The following is a 24,492-nucleotide window of genomic DNA, read 5'->3' as shown; positions in this document are numbered from 1 at the left end:
ATTAATTGACAAGTATCATCTGTAACAATGTGACCATTTTGGAACCAAAGTTACTTTGTTCAATATTTGTTTTTTGTTCATTCCTCCTCCACAGATTTCTGTGAACTTCACCTGGATCTAAACACAGCACACAAACACCTCGAACTGTCAGAAGAGAACAGGAAAATATCAGGTTCAGATAAAGCTCAGCGGTATCCTGATCATCCAGAGCGATTTGATGAGTTTCCGTACATTTTGTGTCGAGAGGGTTTGTACGGTCGCTGTTACTGGGAGGTCGAGGGCAGTGGCAAAAACTGGGCTGTAGCAGTTTGTTACAAAGGAATTGGACGTAAAGGAAACAGCGAAGACTGTGGACTTGGCTCCAACAAAAAATCCTGGAGATTGGGCTATTATCAGCATCATTTCAGTTTCTTACATGCTAAAACAAAGGTCCGTATCCCTGCTGCCTCTAGAATAGGAGTGTATCTGGATCACAGAGCAGGAACTCTGTCCTTCTACAGCGTCTCTGACACAATGACTCTCCTTCACAGAGTCCAGACCACTTTCACTGAACCCTTATACCCTGCTTTTCTAAATGGACAAGGTTCATCTGTCAGGATCATAGAACAGAAAAAAAGATCCATTATAAAACTATTATAGAACTATTCACAAATGGAAAAGGTCAGTATATGGTGTGTATATACAGTAGGCCTTCAGGGTAAATTTCCACCACTTTTTTCACACTAAAATGATTATAATCTCTTTAATCATGATTTAATAATCTGAAAATTAACATGTTTTTTTTTTTTTTGTCAGATACACTGATTTGATATTACTGGTTTGATATTAAAGATGTGTATAACTTTATATGGAATTTGTATACAACGTAATTAATGTAGATTTGAATGGAGGTTGTTTTTATTTTGAAGTGAAATATATTGTGAGACTCTTGAGGTCAGAAGTCTCCATAGGAATTGGTGCAGAAAACCCCTCAGTAGGCATGATGTTGCTTTTATTATTTAATTTTAGAATTATTATAATTCATGGAATCATTATTTAATAATTCTATGAATTAGATGCACATTCAGACATTTTTATTATTTATCATAAAGTATAGGCCGGTTAGGTTCAGACATCTTAATCTAAATTCATGGTTTATTATTGTTTAGGGTGAATTCAGGTTGATTTGGACACTTTTGCCATTGAGATTACTTGAAAAAAAAAAAAAAGTGTCCCAATCAACCTGAATTCAAGTCTTGAACTAAAAATCGTAAATGTGTAAGTTTAATTTAACAGTTCAATAATGTTCAGCAGTCGATCACATGGGGAAAATAGACATTTTATTTCTCTTTCTCTCATAACTCTCTCTTCTTTGGGACACGCCCATTTTTGTTTACGCGCTGAAAACCAGGAAGTATAATTCAAGAGAAGTGAAACTTATTTCTTCTCTTCAAGTGATTCAGCCTTTGTAATAGATCCACATCGCTGTTCTTTGGTGTAAAGCAAATCATTTGAGCTGTATTTCTGTCGAGGTAAGGACTTCATAAGATTTAAAGATCATGTTGTCCGCTTTTAAAAATAAATCGCATGCAATTGTAGGCTATTTGTGCGAGTGTACAGAGTGTTTACTCCTGTAACTTGTAACAGACCTGGTAAAACAAAATGTTGTACTTCATTGCTAAACGATTATTTTTGGATTTTGTTGTCTAATAAAAACGTAAGTACTACTGAAACGAAATACTCGATTACATACCGAAGTGTACTACAAAACCACATTAACTACAAACCTATTTCTGCTGTGATCATGACTAAAAAGACTTCTGGATAAATACAAGTTAAGTTCTATTGAAAGCATGTGAACAGCATTTGATCAGCAGAGAACAGTTTTTTTTTCTTCAGTTAAAAAAAAAAATGAAAACATTGTGATTAGGCTTCTCTCAAACTATTTTTTGGTTAGATACTTGGACTTTCTGAAATCTTTACAGTATTCATACTTTCACCAATGTGAAAAATAACATTTGACAAATAATGTTGCTTTTCTTGACAAAACAGCCCTTATTACAGGACAGAGACTGAGAATCTGTTCATCTTTGAACACTGCAAAAAAATGTCTGAATCTGCAGTGAGTCAGTATGTGGATCAGTTCAGCTGTCCAGTCTGTTTGGATCCTCTAAAGGAGCCGGTGACGATTCCCTGTGGACACAGTTACTGTATGAGCTGTATTACTGACTGCTGGGGCCAGAAGGAGCGGGGGCCGCCGTACCGCTGTCCCCAATGCAGAGAGAGCTTCAGTCAGAGACCTCTACTGAAGAAGAACACTCTGATAGCTGAGATGATGGAGACGCTGCAGAAGACGTCCCTACAAACGGCTGCTGTGGAGTGTGATGTTTGCACTACAGAGAAGAACAGAGCTGTAAAGTCCTGTCTGCAGTGCTTGGCCTCCTTCTGTCAAACTCACCTGCAGCCTCACTATGAATCTCCTGCGTTTATGAAGCACAAACTAGTCGAAGCTTCCAGAAACATTCAGGAGAACATCTGCCTCGGTCATGGGAAACTTATTGAGTTTTACTGTCAGGATGATCGTCAATGTATTTGTTATTTGTGTATGATTGACAATCATAACGGACACCGTTTGGTTTCTCTGGAATCTGAATGGACAAATCAAAAGGTAAATGCTTATATTCATGTTTACCTGTAATTTATAGTTTAGTATGGTTAACTTTTTATCCCCTCCACTATTCGTACAAGTATACAGATGATATTAAATTTTATTTTGCATAAACAAAAGTGTGCATTTTTCTGGAATTGGTCTCTGATTTTTGCTGCTTGCAGCCCAATTTTTCTTTTACATATTAACTTAGTACGTTAACAACATCCTCAGAAAGAGTTAAAGGAGATAAAGGAGGAGTGTCAGAAGCTGATCCAGGAGCGAGAGAGAGGTCAGCGGGAACTCAGTGAAGCTGTGAAGCTTCTTAAAGTGAGTATCAGTACTATGAAGACCAGATGACTGGTCAAATCACAAATTCAACAGAGATATGTTTTAATGTTTTAAATAGGCAACATTCAAATCTTGCAGTTTCATTATTCTGAAAGCATAATCACTTTGGATTTGAACAACATCTATGATAATGGAAATGGTCACATAAATGTATTATTTAAGCTGTTGTTCCTGTCTGCATGATCAGATCTTTGTGTCTCTGACAGAGTTCAGCTCTAGAGACCATGGAGGACATTGAGAAGGTCTTCACTGAACTCATCTGCTCTCTTGAGAGGAAACGCTCTGAGATTAAAGAGCAGATCAGAGCTCAGGAGAAGACTGAGATAGATCGAGCAGAGGAACTTCACAAACATCTGGATCAAGAGCTGACAGAACTCAGAAAAAGACAAGCAGAGATTGAGAAACTTCTGATTACTGATGATCAGATCCAGTTTCTGAAGGTAATGAAAGTCCTTTCATCAGTATACCACCATGTTTCTATACTTACTCACTGTTTCACATTTTCAAATGGTCTCTTTTAATGGTCTCATTTCAGAGCTGTCAGACCGTGTCTGTTTTACCCACATTTGAAGACGTTCCCATCACTCAACACACTCGTCTGTATTTTAAAGACATTTCAATCTCAGCATTCAGAGAGGTTTTGGAGGACGTCTATCAACAGCAAACAGCTAAAATATCACAAGAAGGTCTGAATATTTTGTTATATAATTTGTCATTCATACTCTGTAAGATTAAACAACAAATTAATCACACATTTGTTTTTTATTGTCTCTTCAGTGTCAAATGTCCATGTTGCAAAGACCCAAAATGATTTTTTGCAGTGTAAGTTGAACTGTGGTTTCTTTGAGTCAAACACTCATTAATTGTTAAGTATCAGTGGATATGAGCTGTTACAATGCAACCATTTTGGAACCATGGTTTACTTTGCTAAATATTTGTTTTTTTGTTCATTCATTCCTCCTCCTCAGATTTCTGTGAACTTCACTTGGATCCAGACACTGCAAACAATAAACTCAAAATGTCTGAAGACAACAGGAAAATATCATTTACATATAAAGACCAACAGTATCCTGATCACCCAGAGCGATTTGATAGATATGTGAATGTCTTGTGTCAAGAGGGTTTGTGCGATCGCTGTTACTGGGAGGTCGAGTGCAGTGGGAAGGATTGGGCTGTAGCAGTTTGTTACAAAGGAATTGGACGTAAAGGAAACAATGATGACTGTAGACTTGGCGGCAACAAGAAGTCCTGGAGATTCGGCTGCAGTCAACAAAATTTCTATTTCAGGCATGATAAATCCCAAGTCTCAATCCCTGCTGTCTGCTCCTCTAGAATAGGAGTGTATCTGGATCACAGAGCAGGAACTCTGTCCTTCTACAGCGTCTCTGACACAATGACTCTCCTTCACAGAGTCCAGACCACTTTCACTGAACCCTTGTACCCTGCTTTTTATTCTGGACAACGTTCATCTGTCAGGATCATAGAAAAGCAGAGTTTAAAAAGATAATTTATCAGAAAATATTACTTTAAAATTTATATTGTATTTAATAATTAAATTTACACTAATTTAAATTCAATAGTAGTTCTGAATTCTTAAAATGTTTAGGCCTATATAAAAACAACTTACCTAAACTGTAATTTGTACTTTGGATGATGAAAGTCATGTACTTAGTTATCACAGGCAGTGAAAATAACACACCTGTAGTTAAATCAGAAAATAAATCTGTAGTTCATTATCAGATTTTTCAGAATCAGATGTTACAGTGAATTTTTGTGTCTATTTCATCATCTTGGCCTCTGAAAGTGCTCATCTTCAGCAAGGTTGTTTACTGCAGCTCATTATAAATGATGCAGATCAGTTAGTTTTGACATTATCTGTTAAGGTTACAGACATTTCCTTTTACCCTAAAACAACATGATGCATTTCATTGCTAATATAAAATCTAGAAATGCGTATATAATTTTTCAAGGATGTTTTTTGTGAGTTTTGGAAAACCTTTACAGTTAGGAAAAAATGTTATTCTTCACTTCAACAATGGTGGGACTGGGGGAAAATTCAAATACAGCAACTGTGCCAACAATACACATTCAATGTGTCCCGGGATATTGCAAAATCATTGGAAGAATTAGAGATCGAAATTGTAAAATTGTAGAGTTTAGTAGAATCTACAAGAAATCAAAGATGGGTTGATGTTCTTAAATCCAAAAGAAGAGTAATGAATGATCTCAAGCTCAGGAGCGTTGATTCATTCATGCTTTCAAAGTGTATACAAATTGATTCCCCTACTAAGTATTTTTTAGTTTAGAGAAAAAAAGTGACCAAAGTTGGTATATTCATACTCTTCTTTCAGAAAGTGGACAAGAACACAGATTTGAGTGAGATTAAAAAAAGGGCTAGGTTGTTTTATACTGATCTATATAAAAGTGAATATAAGGAAATGGATGATTTGAATAAAGTCTTGAAGACTTGCCTAAAGTTTCAAAAGGTGCTAACACTTAAGTAAAGAGGCCTTTATCTAAAGGAGAACTTTATGCAGCTCTAATAAGTATGGAAAATGGTAAAACACCTGGAATTGATGGCCTTCCTGTAGATTTTTTATAAAACATTTTGGGATGTTTTAAGATGACTTGATAGCCTAGCTGAAGGTCATTTGCCAGTGAGTTGCAGGAGGGCTGTCATCACTCTCCTGCCTGAAAAAGGCGATCTAAGAGAGATTAAAATTTGCCGGCCTGTTTCTTTATTATGTGCTGATTTTAAGATTCTCTCAAAGACTTTGGCTAATAGAGAAGTGATCGGGGATGTTATCCATATTGATCAGACATACTGTATACCTAACAGATTTATATTTGATAATATTTATTTAATTAGGAATATTTGGGATGTTTCTAGTCTCTTGAATGTGGATACTGGATTGATCTCTTTAGATCAGGAAAAAGCGTTTGACAGGGTTGATCATCTTTACCTTTGGAATATGTTGGAAGGATTTGGTTTTGATAAAGGTTTTATTGACATGATTAAAGTTTTGTACCGGGACATTGAAAGTGTTTTAAAAGTTAATGGTGGTTTGAGTGCACCTTTTAAAATTTCACGTGGAATTAGACAGGGTTGTGCTTTGTCAGGCATGTTAAATGCTCTGTCATGCAGATGATATTGTTATTTTAATAAGGGGTCAAAAAGATTTATAGAAGCTTTACAGTCAGATATTAAAAATTTTAGTTTGATTTCATCTGCTAAAGTAAATTGGACAAAAAGTGAGGCAGTTGCATTTGGAAATTGGGAAAAAGTTCTCCCAACATTACCTGCTGGGTTATCATGGAATAAGAAAGGTTTTAAATATCTTGGTGTTTATTTGGGTAACAATGAAATGCTACAGAAAAACTGGGAAGGTTTTTTGGAAAAGGTGCAAGGACGACTTGAAAAGTGGAGGTGGTTCCTTCCAAAATTATCTTACAGAGGAAGGACCTTAATAATAAATAACTCAGTAGCTTCTGCTTTGTGGCATCGTCTGGCTTGTGTAGATCCCCTGCTGTTTTTTTTTTTTTTTTTTGGAAAACTGCAGTAAATTCTAGTTAATTTCTTTTGGAACAAACTGCATTGGATTCCTCAAGGTGTGTTATATCTACAAAAGAAAGAAGGGGGACAAGGACTAGTACACCTGGCAAGTAGAGGTGTAATGTTTCGTCTTCAGTACATTCAAAGATATTTAAAATTGAACTGGACTAAAAAACCATGTCTGGAGAGATGTAACCAGCACAATTCTAAAGTAGGCTGGAGGATTAGGACTGGATTTCACTTTGTTTTTAATGGACTGTAACAAAGTGCCAGTTAATGGACTACCTTCTTTTTACAAAGGACTTTTTAATTGGGCGTAAAGGAAACGGTGAAGACTGTGGACTTGGCTCCAACAAAAAATCATGGAGACTGGGCTATTATCAGCATCATTTCGGTTTCTACAGCGTCTCTGACACAATGACTCTCCTTCACAGAGTCCAGACCACTTTCACTGAACCCTTATACCCTGCTTTTCTAAATGGACAAGGTTCATCTGTCAGGATCATAGAACAGAAAAAAAGATCAATTATAAAACCAGAATTTATTCCATAAATTACTTGAACTATTCACAAATGGAAAAGGTCAGTATATGGTGTGTATATACAGTAGGCCTTCAGGGTAAATTTCCACCACTTTTTTCACACTAAAATGATTATAATCTCTTTAATCATGATTTAATAATCTGAAAATTATTATTTTTTTTTTTTAAATGTCAGATACACTGATTTGTAGATTTGTTTTATGTTTGATATTAAAGATGTGTATATCTTTATAGGGAATTTGTATACAACGTAATTAATGTAGATTTGAATGTTGGTTTTTATTTTGAAGTGAAATATATTGTGAGACTCTTGAGGTCAGAAGTCTCCATAGGAATTGGTGCAGAAAACCCCTCAGTAGGCATGATGTTGCTTTTATTATTTAATTTTAAAATTATTATAATTCATGGAATCATTATTTAATAATTCTATGAATTAGATGCACATTCAGACATTTTTATTATTAATCATAAAGTATAGGCCAGTTAGGTTCAGCCATTTTAATCTAAATTCATGGTTTATTATTGTTTAGGGTGAATTCAGGTTGATTTGGACACTTTTGCCATTGAGATTACTTGAAAAAAAAAAAAGTGTCCCAATCAACCTGAATTCAAGTCTTGAACTAAAAATCGTAAATGTGTAAGTTTAATTTAACAGTTCAGTAATGTTCAGCAGTCGATCACATGGGGAAAATAGACATTTTATTTCTCTTTCTCTCATAACTCTCTCTTCTTTGGGACACGCCCATTTTTGTTTACGCGCTGAAAACCAGGAAGTATAATTCAAGAGAAGTGAAACTTATTTCTTCTCTTCAAGTGATTCAGCCTTTGTAATAGATCCACATCGCTGTTCTTTGGTGTAAAGCAAATCATTTGAGCTGTATTTCTGTCGAGGTAAGGACTTTATAAGATTTAAAGATCATGTTGTCCGTTTTTAAAAATAAAAAGCATGCAATTGTAGGCTATTTGTGCGAGTGTACAGAGTGTTTACTCCTGTAACTTGTAACAGACCTGGTAAAACAAAATGTTGTACTTCATTGCTAAACGATTATTTTTGGATTTTGTTGTCTAATAAAAACGTAAGTACTATTGAAACGAAATACTCGATTACATACCGAAGTGTACTACAAAACCACATTAACTACAAACCTATTTCTGCTGTGATCATGACTAAAAAGACTTCTGGATAAATACAAGTTAAGTTCTATTGAAAGCATGTGAACAGCATTTGATCAGCAGAGAACAGTTTTTTTTTTTTTTCTTCAGTTAAAAAAAAATGAAAACATTGTGATTAGGCTTCTCTCAAACTATTTTTTGGTTAGATACTTGGACTTTCTGAAATCTTTACAGTATTCATACTTTCACCAATGTGAAAAATAACATTTGACAAATAATGTTGCTTTTCTTGGCAAAACAGCCCTTATTACAGGACAGAGACTGAGAATCTGTTCATCTTTGAACACTGCAAAGAAATGTCTGAATCTGCAGTGAGTCAGTATGTGGATCAGTTCAGCTGTCCAGTCTGTTTGGATCCTCTGAAGGAGCCGGTGACGATTCCCTGTGGACACAGTTACTGTATGAGCTGTATTACTGACTGCTGGGGCCAGAAGGAGCAGGGGCCGCCGTACCGCTGTCCCCAATGCAGAGAGAGCTTCAGTCAGAGACCTCTACTGAAGAAGAACACTCTGATAGCTGAGATGATGGAGACGCTGCAGAAGACGTCCCTACAAACGGCTGCTGTGGAGTGTGATGTTTGCACTACAGAGAAGAACAGAGCTGTAAAGTCCTGTCTGCAGTGCTTGGCCTCCTTCTGTCAAACTCACCTGCAGCTTCACTATGAATCTCCTGCGTTTATGAAGCACAAACTAGTCGAAGCTTCCAGAAACATTCAGGAGAACATCTGCCTCAGTCATGGGAAACTTCTGGAGATTTACTGTCAGGATGATCGTCAATGTATTTGTTACCTGTGTATGATTGACAATCATAACGGACACCGTTTGGTTTCACTGGAATCTGAATGGACAAATCAAAAGGTAAATGCTTATATTCATGTTCACCTGTGATTTATACTTTTATATGGTTAACTTTTTATCCAATCCACTATATGGACAAGTATAAAGATGATATTAAACTTTATTTTATTTTGCATAAACAAAAGTGTGCATTTTTGTGGAATTGGTCTCTGATTTTTGCTGCTTGCATCTAAATTTTTCTTCGACATATTAACTTTGTTTGTTAACAACTTCAGAAAGAGTTAAAGGAGATAAAGGTGGCATGTCAGAAGCTGATCCAGGAGCGAGAGAGAAGTCAGCGGGAACTCAGAGAAGCTGTGAAGTCTTTTAAAGTGAGTATCAGTATGAAGACCAGATGTCTGGTCAAATCACAAATACAACAGAGATACTACTTGTTTTAAAGTTTTAAATAGGCAACATTTAAATCTTGCCAGTTTCATTATTCTGAAAGCATAATCACTTTGGATTTTAACAATATCTATGTTAATGGAAATGGTCACATAAATGTATTATTTAAGCTGTTGTTGCAGTGTGTGACCAGATCTTTGTGTCTCTGACAGAGTTCAGCTCTAGAGACCATGGAGGACATTGAGAAGGTCTTCACTGAGCTCATCTGCTCTCTTGAGAGGAAACACTCTGAGATTAAAGAGCAGATCAGAGCTCAGGAGAAGACTGAGATAGATCGAGCAGAGGAACTTCACAAACATCTGGATCAAGAGCTGACAGAACTCAGAAAAAGACAAGCAGAGATTGAGAAACTTCTGATTACTGATGATCAGATCCAGTGTCTGAAGGTAATGATGCAAAAATGTTGAGAACTATCCATAAAATGAAACACTATTGTGCTGTTGTTGTTTTTGTTTTTTTGTTAAAAAGATCTCAAAGACTATGTCTGAATTATTATTCTCATTTCAGAGCTGTCAGTCTGTGTGTGTTTTACCCACATTTGAAGACGTTCCCAGCTTCACTCAACACACTCATCTGTCTTTTAAAGACATTTCAATCTCAGCGTTTAAGGAGGTTTTGGAGGACGTCTATCAACTACAAACAGCTAAAATATCACAAGAAGGTCTGAATATTTTAATGTTTTATTGTCACTCATACTCTCTAAGAATGAACCAACAAATTAATGTTTGTTTTGTATTTTCTCTTCAGTCTCAAATGTCTCTGTTGTAAAGCCTCCAGAACCAAAGACTCAAAATGATTTTTTGCAGTGTAAGTTGACCTGTGGTTTCTTCAAGGCAAACACTCATTAATTGATAAGTATCAGTGGATATGATCTGTTACAATGTGATCATTTTGGAACCAAAGTGTGCTTTATTCAATATGTTTTTGTTCTTTCCTCCTCCTCAGATTTCTGTGAAATTCACCTGGATCTAAACACAGCACACAAAAACATCAAACTGTCAGAAGACAACAGGAAAATATCAGCTTCAGATAAAGCTCAGCCGTATCCTGATCATCCAGAGCGATTTAATGTGTTTTATTACATCTTGTCTAGAGAGGGTTTGTGCGGTCGCTGTTACTGGGAGGTCGAGTGCAGTGGGGACATTTGGGCTGTAGCAGTTTGTTACAAAGGAATTGGTCGTAAAGGAAACAGTGATGACTGTAAACTTGGATTCAACAAAAAATCCTGGAGATTGTCCCGCTCTCAAAAGAGTGTCTATTTCACACATGATAAATCCCAAGTCTCAATCCCTGCTGTCTGCTCCTCTAGAATAGGAGTGTATCTGGATCACAGAGCAGGAACTCTGTCCTTCTACAGCGTCTCTGACACAATGACTCTCCTTCACAGAGTCCAGACCACTTTCACTGAACCCTTATACCCTGCTTTTTATATTGGTTCATCTCTCAGGATCATAGAGCAGAAGAGAATTCAAACAGAGCAGAAATAAATATAATTGCTCAAGTTTCAGATTCAGTTGCTGAACTTCTGAAACATGTTGGCCAATATATTTAATTAAAAATGTTATTTGTAATTTGATCAACAATGAATATACAACACCCATTTAAGACACTCTCAAGCTGGATATAAATAATGTTGGATGTTGGAATGATTTTGATTTCGTGTATTCTGTAATTTTGGCTAATGGATAATAATCCATGTCTGAATCCATTATGTAGTTCATCGTCAAGTCAGCTTTATTTATATGGTGCTTTATAAAATACAGATTGTTTCAAAGCAGCTTTACAGTAATAAACAGGAAAATACCAATTCAGTGATGCAAACAGTGTTCAATTCTGCTGTAAAGTAGCTCTAAAAAGACAATAGTAAACAGACATTATTCAGTTGAAATCAGTTCATTGTTGATTCATTTCGGTTTAATAAGCCACAAGGTTTCAGGGTTAGTTTGGAAAATAACTGGCCATGAAACAAACTGTTCACAGCACGGTGCTGATAAAATGCTTTATACTGTACGTCACATGTAACATGTTATATGACGTATTAAATGCAGCCACTATTTTGTTCAGTTGTGTTGTTGCCTGCTAATAGGACCACCTTTCTTTACAAACAATTTCTTTACAATTTGAATAACTGTTGACTTCAGGATGAGGTGTGATTTTGATTGATTTTTACTGTTTCATATCTACAGTATCTGATGGTGAGCTGAGAAACGGCGCTTTTGAAAACCTCTTAAAGACGCATATTTTAAAAATATCCTCTCCTGTCAATACATAGCAATGTTTCTTTAAAATATCTTTATATTTATTGTTCTTTAGTTTAATGTATATAATTAATGATGTAATTATGGTAAAATAAAAAGAAAATTATATGAAATGGTGCATTTGTGTTGATAACAGTGATATTTTGATTAATTTCAAAGTGGAAATGTTGCTGTTTTAGGAAACATTGTCTTAAGAATCTGTGATTCTATTACATTTCTTGAGTTAAAAATACACCTATAATTTTGAGAACTGTAGTGTCATTCAGATGTATTTCTTTGACTGAGATTTAATTTGTCATTATTCAATTAACTAAATTGTCAAAATATATAGATTTACATAGAATATCTAATTTAGTATTTTATATTAAATCATAACAAATGAAATGAGACATATTTTACATATTCTGCAAAAATCAAATGTCAACTGTGATAAGTTTAGCACAAGAGCTTTTTACTGCAGTAGTGGGCAAGCAAGATAAACCCCTTTCATAATCTTCAGTTGTGTGTCAAAGTCTAGAAGTAAAAAAAAAATGTATGTGTAAGTTTAATAATGGTTCAATAATGTTCACCAGTCGATCATATGTTGATCTCATTATATCTCTATTTTGAGAGACAGAACACACGGCCATTTTTTTTTTTTGTTTGTTTGTTTACGCGCTGTGAATCAGGAAGTATTTGAATTCAAGAGAAACGAAACTTATTTCTCCACTAGTACCAAAGAATATACACTGACAAGAAGCGAAACTCAGAACGTTCCATTGCAACACCAGCAGCAGCCCTGCGTTTCCGCCATTTTGGGGTGAAAGCGAGTCGGCAGTCCACTAGTTTCTATGATAATATCAGCTGCTTTGTTAAAAAAACGTACATTAAAGCTGAAATCCAACCTGAATGATGATAACACAGAATAAAATACTTTCACTAGTGATCATCAAATCCTTTTTACAGTTTATTTTACACACTTTGTGTTTAAGTCTTCCAATTTTTTTCACAAAACCTTTGCTCTCTAGAAACCCAGTCAGTTTGGGTTAAAATTCTTTGAAGTTCAAGTATTAACATTATAAACACTGAATTAATACCAACATATGAAATTAAATTAAGGACATGCATCAGAAAAATTGGGAATGTTGGACAATAAATATATAACAGAAAATAACGGCTTGTTTTGCAGTGTTGTAAAACAAAAGTGTCCAAAAAAACGGGAATTATGCGATAACGGACACAGCAATGCATCATAAGATAATTATGTTTGTAGAGTGATCCATTAAAACGTACAATATATATATTTCAATTCAGATAGTAGAGTAATACTATTACTCTATTAGGTCTGATATATATTGTTCGCTGCAAACATGATGATCTTAAATGTATTAATTAACTATTAATAAATGTGCAAAGTTGCATAAAATGGAAATACTCAATAAAGTAGGCTAACTACGTTACCTCAGATGGTTGAATGGTTGGATTCCACAACTGGTAAAATAAAACATATATAAGACAATACAACATTTACAGTAGGTGCCATAAAATTTACTGATGTCTTAATTTGAAAAATGTTTTATTGTGCTTCTGATTTGGTTGTGAAATTTCGCCGATTTTGGGTGCGTAAGATGTGAAGGATTCTATGGTCCAGTTAGTGTTTTCACCCCATAATGGCGGCCGCGCTACCGGAGCGCCATCTAGTGGCTGTTACCCAAAAAGGATAAGAGTTTCGTCTCTTGGGTTCTATACTCTTTGCTAGTACACAATGATTCAACCACTAATAGGTCCACGCCACTGTTCTTTGGGATAAACTGTAAAGGAAATCATATTTGAGCTGTATTTCTGTCGAGGTAAGGACTTCATAACCTCCAAAGATCATGACTTTAACATGTTCTCTGCTTTAAAAGAAATCGTGTGTGTGTGTGTGTGTGTGTGTGTGTACGTACGTACGTACGTGTACAGAGTGTTTCTACTCCTGTAACTTGTAACAGGCCTGATGAAGCACAATTTTGCTTTGTACTTCTTTGCTAAACGATTAATTTTGGATTTTATTGTCTAATGAAATCGTAAGTAGTATGCTAGCCTACTATTGAAACGTAATACTCGATTACATACTGAAGTATACTACAAAACTTTACTTTTTACCCTTTGCAATTTCGATGATTCTTTAAAAATACAAAACTATTTCTGTGGTGATCATGACTAAAGAGACTATTCTGGGCTAAATACAAGTTAAGCTCTATTGAAAGCTTTTGTGAACAGCATTTGATTAGCAGAGAACATATTATTTTTTTTTCTCAGTTAAAAAATCAAAACATTGTGATCAGGCTTCTCTCAAACTTTTTTTTGTTGTTGTTGTTTTGTTAGATACTTGGACTTTGTAAAATCTTGACAGTATTCATATGTTCACTATTCATCTTTGAACACTGCAAAGAAATGTCTGAATCTGCAGTGAGTCAGTATGCGGATCAGTTCAGCTGTCCAGTCTGTTTGGATCCTCTGAAGGAGCCGGTGACGATTCCCTGTGGACACAGTTACTGTATGAGCTGTATTACTGACTGCTGGGGCCAGAAGGAGCAGGGGCCGCCGTACCGCTGTCCCCAATGCAGAGAGAGCTTCAGTCAGAGACCTCTACTGAAGAAGAACACTCTGATAGCTGAGATGATGGAGACGCTGCAGAAGACGTCCCTACAAACGGCTGCTGTGGAGTGTGATGTTTGCACTACAGAGAAGAACAGAGCTGTAAAGTCCTGTCTGCAGTGCTTGGCCTCCTTCTGTCAAACTCACCTGCAGCTTCACTATGAATCTCCTGCGTTTATGAAGCACAAACTAGTCGAAGCTTCCAGAAACATTCAGGAGAACATCTGCCTCAGTCATGGGAAACTTCTGGAGATTTACTGTCAGGATGATCATCAATGCATTTGTTACTTGTGTATGATTGACAATCATAAAAACCACAACATGGTGTCTGTGGATTCAGAATGGACTAGTAAGAAGGTAATCAATGCTTATAATTTCAGGTAGTTGTCATTTGTTTGAATGTGTGTGTATTTATATATACAATAAATATACACAGTACACATGTATATTATGTATAGACAAACTTTTGTTTTGGATGCGATTAATCGTGGTTAATCGTTTGACAGCACTAATTTTAATATAGATTTTTTTTTTTAATGTTAACATCTTCAGAAAGAGTTAAAGGAGATAAAGGAAGAGTGTCTGAAGCTGATCCAGGAGCGAGAGAGAGGTCAGCGGGATCTCATTGAAGCTGTGAAGTTTCTTAAAGTGAGTATCAGAAGATGCAAGTGATGTTTATAGTGCTTGTATAAGCATGCAGTATGAAGAAAATAAATAAATAAAAAAGAAAGAAAGAAAGAAATGTGTGCGTGTGTGTATATGTGTGTGTATATATATATATATATATATATATATGAGAGAGAGAGAGAGAGAGAGATCCATTGTGTGAATGCAAAATTTTCTCAGGAAATGTTACTTTCGGGGGGTTTGTAATTATTGCCTATAATATATGTTTGCAAATAATGGAAAAATTGGTCACATAAACACAGTATTTAGACTGTTGTTCCTGTCTGCATGATCAGATCTTTGTGTCTCCAACAGAGTTCAGCTCTAGAGACCATGGAGGACATTGAGAAGGTCTTCACTGAGCTCATCTGCTCTCTTGAGAAGAAACGCTCTGAGATTAAAGAGCAGATCAGAGCTCAGGAGAAGACTGAGATAGATCGAGCAGAGGAACTTCACAAACATCTGGATCAAGAGCTGACAGAACTCAGAAAAAGACAAGCAGAGATTGAGAAACTTCTGATTACTGATGATCAGATCCAGTGTCTGAAGGTAATACATTTTTTTTAATCATATCTGTGTGTGAACCTTCCACATCACAACATATCACCATAGATACATGCTTTTCTCTCTTATTGAATGGAAAAAGTGTCTCATGTTTCACAAATTATGTTTGAACTATTGTCTCATTTCAGAGCTGTCAGTCTGTGTGTGTTTTACCCACATTTGAAGATGTTCCCATCTTCACTCAACACACTCATCTGTCTTTTAAAGACATTTCAATCTCAGCGTTTAAGGAAGTTTTGGAGGACGTCTATCAACAACAAACCGCAAGAATATCTCGAGAAGGTCTGATTTTTTTTTTTTTTTTAAATTCTTATTAAAAATAGAAGTTTTTAAATGTGTTGCTTCATTCATTACATTTTATATTACATTTAAGCATTTGATTGTTTCTTACCTCATCTTTAGTGTCAAATGTCCATGTTTCAGTGTCTCCAGAACCTGAAGCTCCAAATGAATTTTTGCAGTGTAAGTTGTTTTATTTTTATACATTGTTCCTTCACACAATTGCTGAATGATTTTTAATAATTATTTAATTATTTATTAAAGGGTTAGTTCACCCAAAAATTTAATTTCTGTCATTAATTACTCACCCTCATTTCGTTCCACACCCGTAAGACCTTCGTTCATCTTCAAAACACAAATTAAGATATTTTTGATGAAATCTGATGGCTCAGTGAGGCCTCCTTTGACAGCAAGATAATGAACACTTTCAGATTCCCAGAAAGCTACTAAAGACATATTTAAAACTGTTCATGTGACTACAGTGGTTCAACCTTAAAGGGGTGGTATAATGCCATTTTTACAAGATGTAAAATAAGTCTCTGATGTCCCCAGAGTGTGTATGTGAAGTTTTAGCTCAAAATACCCCACAGATAATTTTTTATAGCATGTTAAATTTGTCACTTTTTGAGGGTGAGCAAAAACGCTCAGTTTTTGTGTGTGTCCCTTTAAATGCAAATAAGCTGCTGCTCCTAAGCAGAGGGTGGGGTTTCAAGAGCTTGTGTTAGCACATAGTGTGATTACATAATGAACCACCCCTTTAATATTATAAAGCGACGAGAATACTTTTTGTGCGACAAAACCCCCTCGAAATGACGAGTTTTCAACAATATCTAGTTATGGCCGATTTCATAACACTGCTTCGAAGCTTTACGAATCTTTTGTTTTGAATCAGTGGTTCGGATCACATAAACGAAGCCTCGTTTACTGAAATCACGTGACTTTGGTGCTTCGAACCACCACCAAATACGCATACTATTTACTCTGTCTGATTATTTGTAAGTGTGAACTCATGAACTGCTTATTTATGGAGTTAATATTGTGCCATAATTAAACAAATCCAGCATTTTGCAAATAAACACGATCTGCTTTGCAAAGGAAAACTCGACTCAGACAAACAGAAAGTGATGTGCAAATACAAAGGTCAGTTTGAGCGAAAACGCAGAGGAGTAACAAATATGTGTATTGTGTTTTATAAATATAAATAAATGAGCCTACATCATATTTCACAAATAAATACAAACCATCCTACAAATTGCATGTAACCTTTGAACAAATACCAAATCTAGTGCATACATACACACACCTGTCTGTTACGATTGTAAGACACTTACCTTTTTATGAGATCTCTCTCTCACAAATGTGTGAAGGCAGATTTTCTCACAAATGCAGTTGACCAACTTCCTCTTCCAAAACAGCAGATGGCGCTTTGCTATGAGTCAATTTACGCTACTAAAGACGTTAAAGACTTTGGACATTTTCACTTAGGGGTGTACTCACTTGTGTGGCCAGCGGTTTAGACATTAATGACTGTGTGTTACACTCACTACTTTACATTGTAGCAAAGTGTCATTTCTTCAGTGTTGTCACATGAAAAGATATAATAAAATATTTACAAAAATGTGAGGGGTGTACTCACTTCTGTGAGATACTGTATGTATGTGTGTGTGTATATATATATATATATATATATATAAAATATTTATAGCCTATATATGTCTTGAAATGTGTTTTGATGCATGTTTCTAATGTTTCTATCTTTTATATTCCCCTATTCCATTGTATTTGTATGTTCTTATAAAGCGCTTTGATGTGCAACTTTTAAAGGCGCTATAAAATAGAGTTTATTATTATTATTATTATTATTATTATAAACGCATGTTTCGGGGCTTCTTTGGGAGACTAGCGTAAATTGACCCATAGCAAAGCGCCATCTGCTGTTTTGGAAGAGGAAGTTGGTCAACTGCATTTGTGAGAAAATCTGCCTTCACACATTTGTGAGAGAGAGATCTCATAAAAAGGTAAGTGTCTTACAATCGTAACAGACAGGTGTGTGTATGTATGCACTAGATTTGGTATTTGTTCAAAGTTTACATGCCATTTGTAGGATGGTTTGTATTTATTTGAAATAAATGATGTAGGCTCATTTATTTATATTTATAAAACACAATACACATATTTGTTACTCCTCTGCGTTTTCGCTCAAACTGACCTTTGTATTTGCACATCACTTTCTGTTTGTTTGCGAGTCGAGTTTTCCTTTGCAAAGCAGATCGTGTTTGTTTGAAAAATGCTGGATTTGTTTGTTTACGTATGGCACAATATGAACTCCATACTTATTGTTATCAGTAACTATTAAAATGTGACACTGTTAGGGGAAAGGAAGGATGGCAGTACATTATTTGAATATCTATTTGTCCCTCCATTTTCATCAGATTTCTGTCAGCTGCAACTGGATCCAAACACTGCACAAGAAAACCTCATCCTGTCAGAAGAGAACAGAAAAGCATCACATTCAGTTGAAGTTCAGCAGTATCCTGATCACCCAGAGCGATTTGATGGATATTGCCATGTCCTGTGTCGAGAGGGTTTGTACGGTCGCTGTTACTGGGAGGTGGAGTGCAGTGGGAACGACTGGTCTGTAGCAGTTTCCTACATAGGAATTAATCGTAAAGGAAGAAGTGATGACTGCAGACTGGGGTTTAACAACAAGTCCTGGAGACTGACCCACTGTCAACAGAATTTCTATGTCAGATACGATAATGAGCATGTCTCAATCCCTGCTGTCTGCTCCTCTAGAATAGGAGTGTATCTGGATCACAGAGCAGGAACTCTGTCCTTCTACAGCGTCTCTGACACAATGACTCTCCTTCACAGAGTCCAGACCACTTTCACTGAACCCTTATACCCTGCTTTTGGGGTTTGTAATGGTTCATCTGTCAGGATCATAGAGCAGAGGAAAATTTAGATCAGTAATGAAAGACTCACAAGATGTCTTAAACTGTTTACAGTTAAAAATATAAATAAACTCAAATAATTTATAGATTTCTGCATCACATCTCCACGTGACGCACATACAACCAGACGATTGCAGTTAATCAGTTCATAAGCCAGAAGGTATCCGCTTTAGTTTGCAAAGTCCTCACATTTCACAAACGTTTTCATTTTTGTGTGAACTAATTTTCAATGTAAAATCTACTGACAATTCACCAATTCTAATAGTCATGATTAGATATTTGAAAACGTTCTGTACAATAGCAAAGTCACAGCAATAAAATTTATAAACTTCTGTCAAGAAAAATGGCTTTTAGAGCTGTCAAAGTGCTCATAATATTGCATTAGATTAAACATGTTTAACAGCGTTGATAAATGTACCTAATTAGGCATTAGCTGAGTCATTCTCTGTAATTCTTTTGCGTGATTTCTAAAGTGTTTTGCATTTTTCATGACTTTTGATTAATTGATTAAGTGAGACAAATAAAGAGCACATCTGCCCCATTTGTTTACATTGTGTTTACAAAGTCCAAGTGAAATGCCAAACTCAGCTGAACTCTTTACTGCCAGGATAATATAACACAATGTGATTGCTATTCATATAGATTATATGATATCTTTAAGTGTTTGTATTTCACTTGCAGTTTAAGGAAAATATGTTGTGGTTGCGTATGTGTGTGTGTGTAAAAATATTTTTTTAATTCTGCTAAATTGGCAAATGACCTGCCATATAATGAAATAGGAATCACAATATTACCAATCAACCATGTTCAGTAGCACATATATGGAGCTTGGCTGGATGTCATTTTATGGTGATTTTCTGTTCACTATATACTTTACATGAAAGAAATGTTACTTGTCACACATTGCTACAAAAATAAAAGTACTATATAGGGCCTACATGCAAATGTGCAAAATCTTTTTTTGTGTACTGCAGTATTAACTTTTCCTAGGTAATGTTTAACTACTGCTGAAATCTGCATCTTAAAAGCTCAGTGTGATACACAATAACTTTCAGCTAGATTCCAAAAAACTTAATTTTGGTGGCACTGGCACAATAAATATGTCCAGTAGGTGGCAGCAATGGACTAAAGGGTTTTCGAGTTTGCCATATAACTCTAAAAGAACAAGAGGATGCGCATGCGCAGAGAGAAATTCGAGAGATTAAATGAATGCTGAAGTGTTTACGTTTTAATGCAATGAAACGCATTATGTGTCCTAGTTTAGTATTAATTAGAGTGTAATATGTTGGCAGAGAGCTCTTCATAGACTCTGAGTGAGTGTGCTCTTCTGTGTGATAAAGAAGATTTAATTTTTGGCTTAATGTGCTTCTTTTCTAATGAAAGAATTGATGTTTGTGTTGCATTAAAGTAACGTTACATTGTTCGTACTGTAAATTCCTAGAGAATTACTTTATTAGGAGAATTGTGTATGGAGTGGATATCTATAAAAAAGAATAGGATATCTAAAAATATATATATATATTTTCTTTGCATTTCACCCATAGCTTGTTTCCTAGTCTAGCTTTCTACAGGAGGCTCTGTGGCGAATTTCTTATGTTCTTCTATTGTCGTTTTAGAAAAAAGCGTTTGCTAAATGCATAAATGTAGTGTAAATGTTAATCTCTGTTGTCTGTTTTAGGTGTCTTATTAATTCTGTATTAATTGAAGAATATAACCTGTGCCGTTTCATGATTATAAAAGCCCTGGTTACATAAAAATTAGCAGCCTTCCTATAGAGTTGTTTTAAATGCTACTAATATATAACTCTATCAGAATACTTTATAACAGAATAAATTAAGTAACTTCTTTTTGAATTTGCCAGATCTGGTGCCCCTCCCAACACATCAACAGTAAATACTGGGAATATTCCCATCATTCTACAAGAGAAGGACAAACTCCAGATATTAAAGCTGAAATCTGTGTGACTGTTAAAGATGGCATTTGTTGAAGTGGAGATTGAAGACATGAGTGATCCAGAACCATCCAGAATGAATCATGAAGATACTGAGGAACAAACAGGTTGGTGTCTATTTTTGAAGGTAACAAAACTGATGTTGTGTCTGTGAAATAAACAGTATATGATGGTAAATGATACAGAAAATGCATCTGAATGATCATATCATTGTATAGCAATTGTTATCCACAATTTAATTGCATTGATAAGAGAATAACGGAGCGATTCTTTGGCACATCAAAGATCTGATACTTGATACTCACAGACAGATACCTATGGAAGCTTTTTCCTGCCACTAAATAAAAAATAAAAAAGCTAATTGTGCCTTTTTATCTCACAATTTTGACTTTTTTTCTCACAATTGCGAGTTTACATCTCACAATTCTGACTTCCTCTCTCAGAATTTTGAGATATAAACTCACAATGGCGAGTCCAATTCTGAGAAAAAAAAGACTGACTTTTTTCTCAGAATTGCGAGTTTATAACTCACAATTGTGTGTCAGAATTGCGAGATATGAAGTCAATTCTGAGAAAAAAGTCAGAATTTCAAGTTTATATCTTGCAATTACGACTTTATATCATGCAATTCTGACTTTATAACTCACAATTGTGACTATATATTTTGCAATTCTGACTTTATAACTCACATTTCTGACTTTTTAACGCAATTCTGACTTTATAACTCACAATTTTGACTTTATAACGCAATTCTGACTTTATATCATGCAATTCTGACTTTATAACTCGCAATTCTGACTTTATAGCATGCAATTCTGACTTTATATATTGCAATTCTGACTTTATAACTCACAATTTTGACTTTATAATGCAATTCTGACTTTATATCTTGCAATTCTGACTTTATAACTCACATTTCTGACTTTATAACACAATTCTGACTTTATATCTTGCAATTCTGACTTTATAACTCACAATTTTGACTTTATAACGCAATTCTGACTTTATATCATGCAATTCTGACTTTATAACTCGCAATTCTGACTTTATAGCATGCAATTCTGACTTTATAACTCACAATTTTGACTTTATAATGCAATTCTGACTTTATATCTTGCAATTCTGACTTTATAACTCACATTTCTGACTTTATAACGCAATTCTGACTTTATATCTTGCAATTCTGACTTTATAACTCACAATTTTGACTTTATAACGCAATTCTGACTTTATATCATGCAATTCTGACTTTATAACTCACAATTCTGACTTTATAGCATGCAATTCTGACTTTATATATTGCAATTCTGACTTTATAACTCACAATTTTGACTCTATAACGCAATTCTGACTTTATATATTGCAATTCTGACTTTATATATTGCAATTCTGACTTTATAACTCACAATTCTGACTTTATAATGCAATTCTGACTTTATATCATGCAATTCTGACTTTATAACTCACAATTTTGACTTTATAACGCAATTCTGACTTTATATCATGCAATTCTGACTATATATTGCAATTCTGACTTTATAACTAACAATTTTGACTTTATAATGCAATTCTGAGTATAACTCGCAATTCTGACTTTATAACTCACAATTGTTTTTATTTCATGCAATTCTGACTTTATAACTCAATTCTGACTTTATATCTCACAATTCTGACTTAATATCTTGCAATTCTGACTTTATAACTCACAATTGTGTTTATCATGCAATTCTGACTTTATAACTCGCAATTCTGACTTTATATCTTGCAATTCTGCCTTTATAAAACACAACTCTGACTTTTTACCACAATTATGAGTTTATATCACGCAATTCTGACTTTATAACGCAATTCTGACTTTATATCTTGCTATTCTGACTTTATAACTCGCAATTGTGAGTTTATATCATGCAATTGTGAGAAAAAAAGTCAGAATTGTGAAATAAAAAGTCGCAATTATATCTTTTTTATTTTTTATTCAGTGGCGGAAACAAGCTTCCATGTATACCTGATCTCTGTTGCTTTCTGCTAATAAATCATGGTTCACTTAAACTTAATATGTTTATTTTAGATTGGATGGAAGTGAAAGAGCAAAGACAAGAACTGAATGAAGCGGAGGAGGAACATTGTAACACCTGCTCTCAGCGTGGAAAGAGTTTCAGACATAAATCAGCTCTCAGGAATCATCTGCCCGTCCACTCTGGAAAAAAGCCATTTGACTGTGATCAGTGTGATAAAAAATTTAGCTCATTGTCACATCTCAACAAACACCTAAAAATTCATTCAGACGAAAGGCCTTACTTGTGTACTGTTTGTGGAAGGAGTTTTGCAAGACGAGACAGTTGTAAACAGCACCAGAAAATACACAATGACGTGAGAGATCATGTGTGCCTGAAGTGTGGGAAGAGCTTTACTACGGTTGGCCAATTGAAACAACACCAAATAATTCATACTGGAGAAAAACCTTACAAGTGCTCATATTGTGACAAGAGTTTCACTCAGCCTGGAAACCTGAAATCACATGAGCGAGTTCACACTGGAGAGAAGCCGTACCACTGTACTCAATGTGAGAAGAGTTTCAAAGACGCAATCGGTCTCAAAAGTCATCTGTACATTCACTCTGGAGAAAAGCCATTTATCTGTGATCATTGTGGTAAAGATTTTAATTCATCATCAAATCTGAAAAGCCACCTGAAAGTCCATACAAATGAGAGGCCTTATGTGTGTTCCTTCTGTGGCAAGAGTTTTTCAGTGCAGGAAAGTTGTAAACTGCATGAGAAAATACACACCGGTGTGAGAGATCAAGTGTGTTGTGAGTGTGGGAAGAGCTTCGTTACACGTGGCCAGCTGAAACGGCACCAGATAATTCATACTGGAGAAAGACCTTTCAAGTGCTCATATTGTGAAAAGAGTTTCTCTCTGTCTGCACACCTGAAATCACATGAGCGACGTCATACTGGAGAGAAGCCGTACCACTGCGCTCAGTGTGGAGAGCGTTTTAAACATTCAAACTCTGTAGCAAATCATATGAAAAAGCATTTTCCAAAGTTTCACAATGAGCAAAATCCATCCATCCAGTTAGTTAGTTTTTAGTGCTTTATTGTCATGACTAATATTATACATTTGTATTGCTAAAGTAATTGCAGTGTTTCTGCATTCAATTAAAGGCACAATATGTAATGTTTCACCACTAGAGGTCGCCTATTCAAAACACAGAGACACCGAGATTGAGCGCAGAATCATGGGAGATGTCTTTTTCACCTCACAGCTGGTGGAAAAGAATCTGACGGGACTCGGGCAGAAATCATATTGATGGATGAGAGTGCTGTTGGAGCAGAACGAGGCCGCTGAAGCACGAGCACGACACACGGCTCAAGAGAAGCAGAACTTTTGTTATGCCACAGTCGCCGCTTCCGCTTCTTCCGGTCAAGCATATGTGGGGTAACGCAGAGCTGTTTATCATATTAGATACATTTGACTGTGTTAAAAATGATGTTATAATGTTACTCTGTGCGTTCGCTCTGAGGCTTCTATGAGACACTTGTTGCACACTGCAGTAAGCTAGATTGATATTAGAATATCATATTAATATAATCAAGGAAAGGAGATTCAAACAATAAGACTAAACGTGTTGAGCTGTCTATAAATGTCTGTCTATAAATGTATCCAAACAGCTGTTCCCTTGTCTAATAAAACATGTAATATATTAAAGCGCA

At 35.4% G+C, this 24,492-nt stretch overlaps 3 protein-coding genes across 15 annotated transcripts in view; all 3 read left to right on the top strand.

Moving 5' to 3' along the window:
• Positions 1-4,728, top strand: part of LOC127495603 (uncharacterized) — a 12,870-nt gene extending 8,142 nt beyond the window's left edge. Inside the window, exons 13-19 of the mRNA XM_051862543.1 lie at positions 95-635; positions 2,032-2,647; positions 2,861-2,956; positions 3,184-3,417; positions 3,513-3,663; positions 3,755-3,799; positions 3,946-4,728. Coding sequence (XP_051718503.1) covers positions 95-635; positions 2,032-2,647; positions 2,861-2,956; positions 3,184-3,417; positions 3,513-3,663; positions 3,755-3,799; positions 3,946-4,484 — 2,222 coding nt within the window. The 3' untranslated portion in view covers positions 4,485-4,728. The remainder of the gene's footprint in view (positions 1-94; positions 636-2,031; positions 2,648-2,860; positions 2,957-3,183; positions 3,418-3,512; positions 3,664-3,754; positions 3,800-3,945) is intronic.
• Positions 1-11,864, top strand: part of LOC127495906 (E3 ubiquitin/ISG15 ligase TRIM25-like) — a 15,823-nt gene extending 3,959 nt beyond the window's left edge. For 2 of the 8 annotated variants that reach the window (XM_051863355.1, XM_051863356.1), the window contains exons 2-7: positions 8,486-9,101; positions 9,317-9,412; positions 9,641-9,874; positions 9,996-10,149; positions 10,236-10,295; positions 10,434-11,864. In XM_051863355.1, the coding sequence (XP_051719315.1) occupies positions 8,541-9,101; positions 9,317-9,412; positions 9,641-9,874; positions 9,996-10,149; positions 10,236-10,295; positions 10,434-10,975 (1,647 nt within the window). In that variant the 5' untranslated portion in view covers positions 8,486-8,540 and the 3' untranslated portion in view covers positions 10,976-11,864. Of the gene's footprint in view, positions 1-511; positions 661-1,360; positions 1,512-7,811; positions 7,963-8,485; positions 9,102-9,316; positions 9,413-9,640; positions 9,875-9,995; positions 10,150-10,235; positions 10,296-10,433 lie in introns of those variants that run through there. The other 6 variants (XM_051863359.1, XM_051863352.1, XM_051863354.1 and 3 more) reach the window with 6 other exon arrangements.
• LOC127495908 (tripartite motif-containing protein 16-like) lies at positions 1,495-24,492 on the top strand. 6 transcript variants are annotated; one of them, XM_051863361.1, is made up of 9 exons: positions 1,495-1,511; positions 14,093-14,722; positions 14,918-15,013; positions 15,347-15,580; positions 15,724-15,877; positions 15,998-16,057; positions 18,307-20,141; positions 20,690-20,886; positions 22,848-24,492. In XM_051863361.1, exons 2-7 carry the CDS (start codon positions 14,162-14,164, stop codon positions 18,837-18,839), a joined length of 1,638 nt encoding a protein of 545 aa, XP_051719321.1. In that variant the 5' UTR covers positions 1,495-1,511; positions 14,093-14,161; the 3' UTR covers positions 18,840-20,141; positions 20,690-20,886; positions 22,848-24,492. The 6 variants fall into 6 exon arrangements, with proteins under 6 accessions (XP_051719321.1, XP_051719322.1, XP_051719326.1 ...); XM_051863362.1 differs by lacking the exon at positions 1,495-1,511 and adding an exon at positions 7,946-7,962; XM_051863366.1 differs by lacking the exon at positions 1,495-1,511 and adding an exon at positions 13,419-13,575 and having other exon boundaries at positions 16,019-16,057.

Source organism: Ctenopharyngodon idella, chromosome 15 (genome assembly GCF_019924925.1).
Source record: "Ctenopharyngodon idella isolate HZGC_01 chromosome 15, HZGC01, whole genome shotgun sequence".
Lineage (NCBI taxonomy): Eukaryota > Metazoa > Chordata > Actinopteri > Cypriniformes > Xenocyprididae > Ctenopharyngodon > Ctenopharyngodon idella.
The sequence above is the reverse complement of the archived record's forward strand: the minus strand, read 5'-3'. Positions and strand labels throughout refer to the sequence as shown.